Below are 12,649 nucleotides of genomic sequence, written 5' to 3'. Positions count from 1 at the left end.
ATCGCATGAAAATTGAAGAAAGAAGAAAAAAATGTACAAAAAACATAAAATAAAAATAAACTAAAACTAATACAAACAACTACGCAAAATACAAATAAATGGAAAGAGTGTACCAGGTGGAGAAAAATTATCCTCTCCTCGCCAAGTCGCTCCCTTAGCAATGGCGCTAAGAATTGCTTGCTAAATCCTACTGCAGGTGTCGCATAGCAGTATAAACTCTAAGTCTAAGTGTCGTATTTCTTAGAGAGCCTTGAAAAACAATATAGAATTTATCAAAATTGAAACAAAGAAAAAACCAAATGAGATGTAACTTATAGAAGAAAAATTTAACAATTAAAAACATAAAAGCATCAGGGTTCCACCCACATACAACTATACAATTTTTACCATTTTGATTCTTTTTTATAACTCAACTAAAATACAATTTTTACTATTTCGATTCTTTTTTATAACTCAACTGAGATACAAACAATGAGTGCTCTTAACCGGAAAATATAGTAGTTAAGTTTTCTCCATATGAATCTACTTGAAAAGTGACTTTCATTGTAGAATAACAATAAAATGGGTATGGTTTAGCTGCAGCCGCAGCAAAACTTCTCTTTATATCCTTCTTGAATAATGCTCATTGATTAATCCATTATTGATATATTAATGTCAAGCATAACTCCAGCCGTATATTTTGTCTTTCTTTGTTTCATTTCCTTTCCGTATCCAACAAAGGCTTAATCGCCAATTTATTATTTTGCGCCTCATCCTTTAATTGCCTTCCATCATTCTAATGGTCATGCACATTAAAATTAATATAAGTAAGTCAAAAATTAAATAAATTAGATATAAAATCTATTTGATCAGTTATACATAATAAAACACAAATTTAATAAATTACTCAAGAAAAACATTTAATGGTATAACCAAAGCGCATTGGACATGCAATTTTGAGCAATCATCATATACATATATACACATCATTGTGGAGGCAAGGTATCAGTTAGAGGGTTCTACAAATTAGGCCTTGACTTTCCAGTAAATCAAATCCCTCCTTGGCTGAAACAGAAGACTTGAACAATATGTTGAAAAGAATATGTCAGACAGGAGAGGATACTGCAAGAAAGCGAACAAGGCAACAGGGACGAATGCAAATATAAATATAAGATCCGGAACCCATCTCAATTCGTAGTGACAAGATAAATAGAAGGCTGTGCTGAAAGCTACCATCATCGATGTTATAGATATGAAGAGTGAAGTGAGTCCGATCATCAACTTCAACGGTAAGGATTTGAGAAAATCGTTTTCAGCATACCGTGATGTAAGGATGTACAAGAACATGAGGATTGCAGTTGATGAGGAAAAGAGTGCTACTCCATCAGATATGATGAAGATTAGAAATGCTGTCTCTTTTACGAAATTCGGTGTTCGTTTATTATCAGATATACCCCCCGGAATGCTAAATGCAGCTGAAAACACGACAGTGGCGATAATAGTTGAAACAAGCATGCACGAATTTGCAGTGCTCTTCATCCATGATTCTCCTTTGTGCAATAGATCCTCATGCTCGCTAGTGAATAATTCTCGAGGTGTTGTGCCTTGGTTATTTTTCATGTCTATGAAGGGAGGTTGCACTATCTTCTCGACTTCCTGTCACATCAATGATCATTAATGAAATTAAAGAATGCAAATAATTTTTAGGCGATTAAAGTTGATTATAAAATAATATTTAATCATACCTCAAACCATACTAATTCTCGCTGCATTTGAAGAGCCGCTCCAGACACAAGATTGAGTTGGTCTTGAGGTGCCAATTTTGCTGCTAGATGTAGAATGTTGTTATTCTCATTGTCAGTATATGTTGCTATGATATCTTTGATGGAGCCTGTCTCGTGCACTAGATTGAAGATACATGCATGGCGATGCAAGACTGCAATATGGAATATAGTCTGATTGTTGTCGTCACATTCTGATAGCAACTCCGGATAAAAGTCAATAAGAACGGACAAGAACTCATAATTTCCTAATTTCACTGCATCAAATAGTAATTCTGAAGGTTCTCCTATCAGACGCATGACTTCATCATCGTCATGTTTCAACATTTCTTTCCAAAGGCATTCGACTAGTTTCAAGGCTTCAGTTTGCTTCAAGTTTCTTTTGTAAGAAAACTTTATGCCTAGGAGTACTTTCACTGCAAATTAAAATGGTTACAACATAAACAACAAGGTTGATATTCATAAGGACATGCAATTTTCATACTAATGTGGGATGATCAAATACGATAGTACGTAAAGTTTGTTTTTATATAATTCATCACATTTTGATATCATAATTTTAAGAAGAGTTAACTCACATGTGTTCATAAGTCTTCTACACATTCCAGGGGTACTTTGGTCACCAAATTCTAAAGACTTTCGAGCTATGACATGCAAGGCCGTTCCACCGTCGCCTTTGCGGGCCGTTGCTAATGTAGTATCATCTTCTAGCAACTTCAGGGCTACATCTGCACAATATACAAAGATTAAAAGAAGAGGGGGGGCTGGAAAGAGTGCAAACAATTTTTAAAAACAAGAGTAGTCAAGAAATAAAGATGTGTTTAATGTTTAACAAGTTCCAAGTATTTACCATAAAGATCATGATCGATGCAACAGAAGAATAGAAATCTGCGGCTCTTTTCATTCAACGTTTCATATGTTTTATCGTATAAATACCACGCCATTTTAGACTGTCCAAACAAAGCAGCCACATAGAGTGGTGTCATTCCTTTACCACCTGGAATTGTTGGCAAGGACCTATTTTTTCGTATCAAAATCTCGGCAATTTCTAGGGTTCCAGTTGCAGCAGCTAAGCTCAGTGCCGTATTTCCTTTAATGTCTTGAAGTGCCAAGTCTTCTTCATCCATCATTTGGACTAGTTCCCCCACAAAGTGAATATTGTCCTTTACTCCAGCTGCAACGTGAAGAACAGTTTCCCATCCTTTTGTTATACTAGCGGTTAAGAGTGCCCGGTTGATATTTAAGATGTCCTTGGTGGTATCCCAGTCGCCTTTCATTGCAGCTTTATAGAGGGGCATACACAAGTTCAAGTAGGAATCTCCTGTGTTGGATGCAAGAGAGGTGAAGTTAGATTGAGCATATGACTAATTTGTTGAATGTAATGTGTGTGTGTGTTTGCGCGCTTGAATCTTTCACTTGGTTTTTTAGCTTATTTTGGCAGTATAAATGCTATAATTATAACTATTTTCTTTCGCATCATCTAAAAATCCACTTTATATCAAATAAATAGACAATTTATCATTCTAATTAGGAGGTTACTAGTATTCAAACCGGCCGATCTGTTCAATACATATGAATGTAGAAAAACAAACTCCAAATTTTGATTGATCTTTTTTCTTTTTTACAAAGATATTTTAATGATGATGAGGAAAATAAACTTTTTTTATTATTGTGTTTGTACAGTGAAATACATTAATCACAAGTGAACAAAATATTAGATGCACGCATGTGGTGGACACAATTATTATCAAAACTAATATACTCTTAAGTTTACGGATGGCATACTATAGTTAAGGTATTATTCTTTGTTAACGTAGCATGGTGACATTTAGTCCATATCTTGATCTTCACACTTTCAATCAGTGTCTACGATCTCATGCTACTGCCTGTATCTTACAAACTCTGTATTATTAGATAATAGTATAGAAAGTGAATCTTCCTTTCATTCAATACAATACGATAATTACACAAAGTCTGATATATATATTGTGGGCATTCTAACAGATTACACTTATGCCCTTAACCAAACTAACAAACTACAAAACAACTAAAACAAACTATAAGCAATTCTTATGAACACTTTGATGACTCTTTACACCCCCTCAAGCTGAACTTGGAAGCATCAAAAGAACCAAGAGAAAGCTTGGACTGAAGATAGAGGAATCGTTGCCGAGACAGAGACTTAGTATGAATGTCGGCCAATTGATCTTGACCACAAACATATTGAACCTTGATGAGATGGGCAAGAACCAGCTCACGGATGTAATGATAGTCAATTTCAACGTGTTTAGTCCGGGCATGAAAAACTGGATTAGAAGCTAAAGATATTGCAGAGATATTATCACACCAGAGATGAGGAATCTGAGGTAGTTGAAAACCAATATCTCGGAAAACTTTACAGATCCAGGTTATTTCAGCCGAAGTGTGAGCCAAAGACCTGTACTCAGCTTCAGTAGAGGATCGGGCAACCGTTGGCTGTTTCTTGGCACTCCAACTAATCAAATTAGAACCAAGGAAGATGCAATAGCCACTGGTGGACCTTCTGTCAAAGGTGCACCCTGCCCAATCAGCATCAGAGTATGCTGTAAGGTGCAGATTTCCGGGTTTAAACCATAAGCCATGAGTGAGAGTACCTTTTAAAAATCAGAGAATTCTTTTAGCAGCTTGAAGATGGGAATCCCTCGGAGCATGCATGAATTGACATACTTGATTCACAGCAAAAGATATATCTGGCCGAGTCCAGGTAAGATATTGCAATGCACCAACTAAGGATCGATACTCTGTGGGATTAGACAAGAGAGAACTAGTATGATCAAGTTTGGCCGTGCCTAAGGGAGTGGAACAGGGTTTAGCGCCATCCATTTTAGTCTTCTGAAGAAGGTCAAGTAAATATTTGCCTTGGTGTAAGAATATACCTTCAGGAGACTGGTGCACTTCAAGTCCCAAAAAATAATGCAATGAGCCTAGATCTTTGACAGGAAAAACAGTGCTCAGTTTGTTGATAAAATGCTGACAGAGTGTAGCATTAGGACCAGTTACCAAAATGTCATCAACATATACAAGGATGATCACCAAGGTGGGAGCTCGTAAGACAAACAAAGAGGCATCAGAAGAAGACTGTTGAAAACCAAAAGATCTCAACACCTGAAATAACTTGTCAAACCAAGCCCTTGGAGCCTGTTTAAGACCATAAAGGGACTTTTTAAGCTTGCAGACATGATGTGGAAAAGAGGGATCAGTAAAGCCAGGAGGCTGCTGCATAAAAACATCTTCTTGTAAATCCCCATGCAAGAAGGCATTACTAATGTCTAACTGATTTAAAAACCAGTGAAACTGAGCAGCAAAAGACAACAGGATACGAATGGTAACAGGCTTGGCTACAGGACTGAAAGTTTCTTTATAATCGATGCCTGCTTGTTGGTGAAAGCCTTTGGCAACAAGGCAAGCCTTATAGCGATCAACAGAACCATCAGGATGTTTCTTAATCCGAAAGACCCATTTACAACCAACAACATTGTGAAGAGGAGAAGAGGGGACAAGAACCCATGTCCCTGTAGATTGCAATGCATTAAACTCTTCTTGCATAGCAGTTCTCCAGTGAGCATGCTTGGAAGCTTGCAAATAAGTAGATGGGACAAAATCAATAGAAGAGGGAAGAGGATGCTTGGTGGCCGAGAAGGCCTTGGGTTTGAAGATCCCTGCTTTTGACCGAGTAAGCATAGGATGAGTATTGGGCACAGGAGAAGCGACAGAAGGAACCGAGATGGGAAGACCAATGGAATCAACAGTAGGATCATGTGAATCAATAGTGGCAGCCAGTAGATCATGTGAAGTAACAGGAGCAGCAGGTGAAGCAATAGAATCAGCATGTGAAGCAACAGGAGCAGCATGTGAGTCAATATGAGCAGTAGGTGGGACAGTAATTGAGGCACTAGTAATGCAGGATCGGGAAGAATGAGGGACAGTGAACTGCAAATCAACTGAAGACACAACTGGAGATGCAGTATTAAATTGAGAAGCACTCGGGGACAATGGGTGAGAGTGATGAAATGGGAATGTAGATTCATCAAAAATAACATGACGAGATATATAGATCCTCTGTGTCAATGGATCCAAGCACCGATATCCCTTATGTTGAAGACTATACCCCAAGAACACACAATACTTACTTTTGCTGTCCAGTTTGGAAGTTGTATAAGGCTTAAGCCATGGAAAACAGCTACAACCAAAGACCTTCAGCCGACCATAATCAGGAAAAGTATGAAATAATAATTCCCATGGAGACTGCATCATGCCAGAAATTGGAAGGCGATTAATCAAGTATATAGCAGTGGAAAAGGCCTCTACCCAGAAAACATGAGGCACATTAGAAGCAACCAAAAGTGTGCGAGCAGTCTCGACCAGATGACGATGTTTTCGTTCTGCACAACCATTCTGTTCAGGTGTATGCGGACAACTGAATTGATGTATAATACCATGAGTTTTGAAAAAATTCTGTAGTGCAGTGCTAGTAAATTCACCCCCTGAATCTGAACGAAACACTTTGATTTTATTGCCAAGAAGGTTTTCTACATAACTCTTGAACTGAACCAATACAGAATACACTGCAGATTTGGATTGTAAAGGAAAGAACCAACTATATTTACTATAGTCATCTACAATCAACAGATAGTATCTAGATCCACTCACTGACATAACAGGAGCTGGACCCCAGAGATCACAATGTAAAAGGTCTAAACAAGAAGAAGAAGTAGAACTAACAGAACTGAACGGCTGCTTGTGACTTTTTGCAAGAGCACAGTTAGAACAAAAGAAATCCACTGAAGTCTTTCCTGTGAGAGCAAGCTTATTTGTTGAGAGAACACGCCTGAATATTGATGAAGAAGGATGACCAAGTCGACTGTGCCAAACTGAAATCGGTGCTTTGACACTTATTAAGGCAGTAGGTGAAGTAGCAGAGCGATGAGATGACTGAGATGTACATTGCAGGGGATAAAAACCATCTTTAACTGGTCCCCGCAAAAGCGTCTTCCCCGTAGAACGATCATTTACAAAGGATCCATCAGAATTAAGAGTCAAAGAACAGTAATTATCTTTGAGAAATTGATATGCAGATAGTAAATTGTGCTGCATTTGTGGTACATGAAGAACATTTTGCAGTGTAAAGGTAGCAGAGGGTGTATGTAAAAAAGAAGAACCAACATTGGTAATTGGCAAACCTTTACCATCACCAATGTAGACCTTGTCTTCACCACGGTAAGGAGTAGGAGATGAAATGTTAGAGATGTCATTTGTAATGTGAGAAGTTGCACCCGAATCAATAAGCCAAGAAGGAGTGGGCTTTGATGAAAATTGTGCACACATAGCAGCAAGTTTAGCAGGAGGAACTTTGCCAAATATATCAGGGTTCATTCGATCAAAACAGTCAATAGCCTCATGACTGTTTGATCCACAGATTTGACACTGGATACCATGAGAGCCTTGAGAGTTACCACGAAAGCCTTGAGAGTTGCCACGAAAGCCTTGATAATTGCCACGAAAATTTGTACCTTTATAAGTGCCACGATGTCCACGAGCATTGCCTCTATAGTTTCCACGATGACTACCACGGTAATGACCGCGAGAAGACTGAGATTGAACAGCAAAAGCTTGGTGCGGTGGCGGTGTAGGCAAAAGAGGAGGCAGCGAGTGAGCAGCAAAGGCATGGAAAGGCTCTGTGGTGTTAGAGGAAGCAGCTTTCTTCCTTCTAGTCATTGATAATTCCTTGGTGAGCAGTAAGCCATGCAATTCATCCAGAGTTGTATGGGAAAGACGAAGAAGAAGATAATCAGTAAAAGATTCAAACTCATCAGGTAAGCCAGCCAGTGTGGCCGCAATTAGGTCACGATCTGTGACAGGAGCACCAGCCGCCATCAAGGCATCAGAGATTTCCTTGATTTGTTGAAGATAATCAGAAATTGACTGTGAACCTTTCTGAATGGATTGGAGACGAGATCGTAACTGATGAATGTGAGCATCAGAGACTCCTCCAAAGCGCTGCTCAAGCTTGATCCATAGATCCCGAGACGACGAGACACCAACAGTGAAAGGAATCACTTCTTCAGACAGAGTAGAATTCAACCAGATGAGAAGATTCTGATCTTTCTCATTCCAAATGTCAAAGTCGGGATTGATAGATCGATTAGAAAGAAGAGGTGATGGATAGACCTCAGTACCTTCAATGATGCCAAGGAGCTTATACCTGCGCAGAATTGGAGCAAATAATGCACGCCAGGGGAGATAATTGGAGCGTTTGAGTTTAATTGGCACCATACTTCCAATGTTTTGGATCGTCAGAGAAGCATATGAAGACGAAGACATGGCAGAATTTGACGAATTAGGGTTTGGAGCTTGCACCGACTCAAGGGGAGAAGACGAATTGGACGGAGTCGCCATGGCTGATTGCAGCGAGAAAGACACCAAACAACAAGATCGAAGCAACAATCGAAGAAGAACAATGAAGAATCACAACAAAATTCAGAGAGAAAGATCAGAAATTGAGAGCGAAAGCGAAGAGGATCGAGAGAGAGAAGGCCGTGAGGCGAGACGGTCGTGATACCATATAGAAAGTGAATCTTCCTTTCATTCAATACAATACGATAATTACACAAAGTCTGATATATATATTGTGGGCATTCTAACAGATTACACTTATGCCCTTAACCAAACTAACAAACTACAAAACAACTAAAACAAACTATAAGCAATTCTTATGAACACTTTGATGACTCTTTAAATAGCAGTTCAAATAATTTTGCTGACTTTTTTGCCACTTTAATTAACCAACATGCAAATACAATGGTTGTGCTTGTGCCATATTTCCGGGATAATATATGTAAACTATCACTCATATATATATATAGACACACACACACACATATCATACTTGCATCTCTTCATAAGAGAAAAAAAAAGAATCATATATGCATGGGATGCGCATTAAAGAGGAAGATCGCACGTACTATTGGTATTTTCTAGTAGATGACGTGAAGGATGGTTCGGTTGATGAATGGGTTCTGTAGAAGCGGGAATGCCAATGACGACATTTTCAGCAACCGGAGCGCCATTTACTGCCGCCATTTGAATCCCAGTTGGAGCTGGTATACTTTGTGCTCGTGGACTAGACATTTTTCCTAATTGAACTTGTGGAAGTAACGTAAACGCCTGTAATTATTATATCTACACAGAAAAACCTGAATTAGCAAGTAATTTATAATGTAGGATGTTTCTAAAGCATTAACTACAAGTTAAATAGCGAGATAACCAATAATAAGTGATTTGATTTACACTAGTAGAGTGAGATAACCCATAATGTCAATTTTTTAATACAACCATGTATTTACATTAAGATGAGATAGAATATATCGAACTCGTCATCCATAATATTTGAACTCAAGATTTCTTACTTAAAAGTGCCATTAATTAAGTTGTAGTACTAAGCAACAATTTTAATTTTATTTAAGAAAACAAGTTTTAGTGTATTTCTTTCAGAAATTCAGATGTAGTATATTGGTCATTTAGGAAAGAAAGGTTTTTTCAGCCAAAATAGACACCAAGATTGATATAACTCTTTATTTTGGTTCTTGACAATGAAAACCGATAGAAGTGATCCATGAGTTTGTCCACCGTAAATTGTTTTACCCTTATGTGAAAAATCTGTCAATATCTTTATTAAGTGAATTGATTGATTTGATAAAAATATATTTAAAAAGATGATCACGTAGCTATTCACATGGCAATTTGATAAGATTATATGTTGACTTATTTTCATAGAATAATTGATTTGACAAAAATATCTTTAAAAAGATGATCACGTAGCTATTCGCGTGACAATTTAATAAGAATATATGTTGACTTATTTTCTTAGAATGATCAAAATAATTTACGGTAGACAAATTTAGGATCATTTTTATCAATTTTCATTGTTAAAGGCTAAAGTAAGGAATTATAACAATTTCATAGATCAATTTAACTAAAATATAGAAAAGAAAAATAAAAGACAAACACAATTGGTTCGCTCTTTTGTACCGTTATACGTCACTCCCCTACGTTAGGCTGACGAAGTACCAAAATGTTATGGAAAGAGCCAGTCATCTGTCCGGCACTAAAAACACATGTCGGGCCCTATTCGCAATGGTGGGGGTCTTTTTTATTTTATTACTTTTTGAAATAAAAAATTGTTTATTCACTAAAATCCATTGAAAATGAGCAGTTAAAACCGGAGCGAGTCTTTTTTTTTTTTTTTTGATAGAAAAGAAAAGACTCCATTAAAGGGAGAATCTCCTTGCACAGACAGAGCCATTAGAATCAAATAACACAGCAAGGTTGGATCCTCTCCGGATCTCATCCATCCGGATCCTCCAGATCCTTTTAAAGCCTGAGTTCCCCGGAGTCGGGCTTCACCGGAGCCGGTAATCGGCAACTTCGTGGTAGTGGTTGATCAGATACTCCAGCTTCTTGTTCTAAAAAAGAGTGTGTAGAAGTTTCTAGAGAAACAAACAGAAAAAGTGAAGAAGAAGCAGATTTGAAGAAGAAGAGTTGAAGAAGAAGTCAAAGCAGAAGCAAAACTGCAGAGATGAAGAAGGAAGAAGAAGAAGAAGAAGGATCCGGATCCTAGTCCTCCTTTTGGTCCAGAACCATTGGTCATCCTTTGCCTATTATTCTTACAAGTTATAGTTTACAACAAGACTGGCATGGTGAATCTGTTATGCTGCTAATTAAGCCATGTAATGGTACGTACAAGATTGACAAGTAAAAAGGAAAAACTAAATATGTATTCAAGTAATACACACACACACACACATATATATGATTATTCAAGGTACTGGATTACAAAAAACATGAAGATAATAATGAGTGTACGGAAATTATGCAAGGAAAAATAGCGATCTAACATACTTGCATGATAATATTTGTTTTGTTTTGTTCGAAAAAAATTATCATGCAGGTAATTTTTTTTGTTTAAGATCATTATTATTAATTTTGATAAACGAAAGCTTGAACTCTAAGAATATACGCATGGAAATTTTGTTGGACCAACAAACATTAGAGGGAGAGTTTTATCATTTTTTCCGTAAACTAAAAGAAGAAAAAGAGAGCCAGCAGACCAAATAAAAAGAAAAGAACAAGGAGAACTGGAGAAGAATTCATGGATTGATATAATGTATTTATAGAAATATTACTTACAGATTTCCAGCACCGAACCAACTGGAGCTAATTACACAGCGACACTGCTACTCTTCCCCGGCTTGGTTTAGTGGACAGTAGTTTAGAGAGAGAGAAGTCTTAGCTGTGCCTGTGTATATATATTGAGAGCTTATCAGTTATCAAGATTTTGAAATTCAAGCCCGAAGAGGCCTCTCTCTCTCTCTCTCTCTCTCTCTCTGCTTTAGTGGGAAAGAGCTAGGAAACTTACAAAGATTCTTTCAAGACTTAATATGTGGCTACCTTCACTCCATGCATGGGGTTTTTAGGTGGTAAACACCCATTTTTATTTTTTTATACAAGTTTCTTAATTTTTGATTGTCAGATCGAATGAATTGAATAAGATAAAAAAACATAAATTAACAAAAAAAATGTATGAAAAATAAAAAACTAAATTGGATTAATAATTCCCGTAGTGATAAGATGTTCAGAAGATAATCCACCAAATTTATAAAGCCACCACCATGCTGCTCCTCCAAACCACATCCATAATCCTCGCCTTCATGGGCTCCCTCCTCTTCCTCTATCTCCTCTCGAGACTATCCATTTCGCCGTCCAGGTTTCTTCAGCATGTAGGGAAGCAGCTATTGCAAAGAGAACGCAGGAACTTATGTATCAATTTGGCACAATATTGCATCAGGCAATCAACTTATTAGGCAACCAACTCTTCTACGTGGGAAGCATCGTGGTTATCTTCTTAATGTCAGCTAGTTCTACAATAACATCTCTCCTCGCGGAATTAATTGGTCATATGTTTGGAATTTAGGAAAGTAGTAGGGATTTGATTTTTTCAGATTGTGAATTCATAACCTTGGATGAATGAGTTTTTTTTTTCCCCTTTTGGTTATGAAGTTGGATGGGTGAACGGAGAGTGGACGGAAATGTTACTTTTGGACTTGAATTCTAATGGACTTTACCACGAGGGTTTAAATCTGAATTTTTTCATCATGAAGGCTATCTTCCGATTACCATATCACCACATAGACATTAATCCAATTTAGTCAAATAAAAATGAATGTGTAGATAGCACTACATTTTTTAGTAATGATACACTTACCACTTATTTGCATCATCATTTGTACAATATCTCTAATAAAGATAGAGTCTGTCAACGCATGCGAATCTTATCTCTAGAAAGATGTTGCAAATATGTGATACCGAGTAACATTTTTACAATATTTTTTCATTTGCTAAACGTTGAAATTAATAAATTAATAATATTGTTTTGATTAAAGACCCGATGGAGGGCCGTGGAAAAAGTAGTCTCGGTCGGCGAAGACTAGTAAGGCCATCTCCAAACGAGGGCTGGCCAAAGGGCTCGTTTTAACCCTCTGGGCCTCTAAGATATTAATATTTTAATGAACAGTACAAGGCCATATTTGCCTCCGCCTCCAACCGAGGACCAAAGAGCCGTAGGGCTCGTTTTAGCCTTGTCACAAAAAACCGTCTCCAACTGAGGGCCAAACATAATTTATTATTTAAATTTAAAAACTACAACAGTAACTGGCCCAAAAAACCAATAAAACTATAACTTAAATTTAATGAATGGTTTAGGTATTTATAGAGAAAAAAAAAAAAAAATTTTTAAGAATTAAAAAAAAAATGGCCCAAAAAACCGAAAAAAACAAAAAAAATTTGTTTAAGCA

General features: G+C 37.2%; 1 protein-coding gene across 2 annotated transcripts; it reads right to left on the bottom strand.

The window, feature by feature from the left end:
- Positions 1–807: 807 nt before the first annotated feature.
- On the bottom strand, positions 808–11,185 carry LOC125468190 (ankyrin repeat-containing protein At5g02620-like). 2 transcript variants are annotated; one of them, XM_048580645.1, is made up of 6 exons: positions 10,986–11,185; positions 8,762–8,978; positions 2,611–3,081; positions 2,339–2,488; positions 1,725–2,176; positions 808–1,635 (listed from the first exon to the last, which is right to left on the bottom strand). In XM_048580645.1, the coding sequence occupies exons 2-6, from the start codon at positions 8,925–8,927 to the stop codon at positions 1,006–1,008; spliced, it is 1,869 nt and encodes a 622-aa protein (XP_048436602.1). In that variant the 5' UTR covers positions 8,928–8,978; positions 10,986–11,185; the 3' UTR covers positions 808–1,005. The 2 variants fall into 2 exon arrangements, with proteins under 2 accessions (XP_048436602.1, XP_048436603.1); XM_048580646.1 differs by lacking the exon at positions 10,986–11,185 and having other exon boundaries at positions 8,762–10,189.
- Positions 11,186–12,649: the final 1,464 nt, after the last annotated feature.

Source organism: the organism of the source record quoted next, unplaced genomic scaffold (genome assembly GCF_019419815.1).
Source record: "Pyrus x bretschneideri cultivar Hongxiangsu unplaced genomic scaffold, Pyrus_bretschneideri_v1 Contig154, whole genome shotgun sequence".
NCBI classification, from domain to species: domain Eukaryota; kingdom Viridiplantae; phylum Streptophyta; class Magnoliopsida; order Rosales; family Rosaceae; genus Pyrus; species Pyrus x bretschneideri.
Note: the sequence above shows the minus strand (reverse complement) of the source record. Positions and strands in the feature narration are given on the sequence as shown.

Excerpts from the sequence above, each read along its gene's own strand:
- LOC125468190 (XM_048580645.1), bottom strand. The coding sequence starts at position 8,927 with ATGTCTAGTCCACGAGCACAAAGTATACCAGCTCCAACTGGGATTCAA. Across the intron at positions 2,177-2,338 it reads TAGAAGACTTATGAACACAT|TGAAAGTACTCCTAGGCATA; the intron begins GTGAGTTAACTC and ends TTTAATTTGCAG. Across the intron at positions 1,636-1,724 it reads GAGAATTAGTATGGTTTGAG|GAAGTCGAGAAGATAGTGCA; the intron begins GTATGATTAAAT and ends TTGATGTGACAG.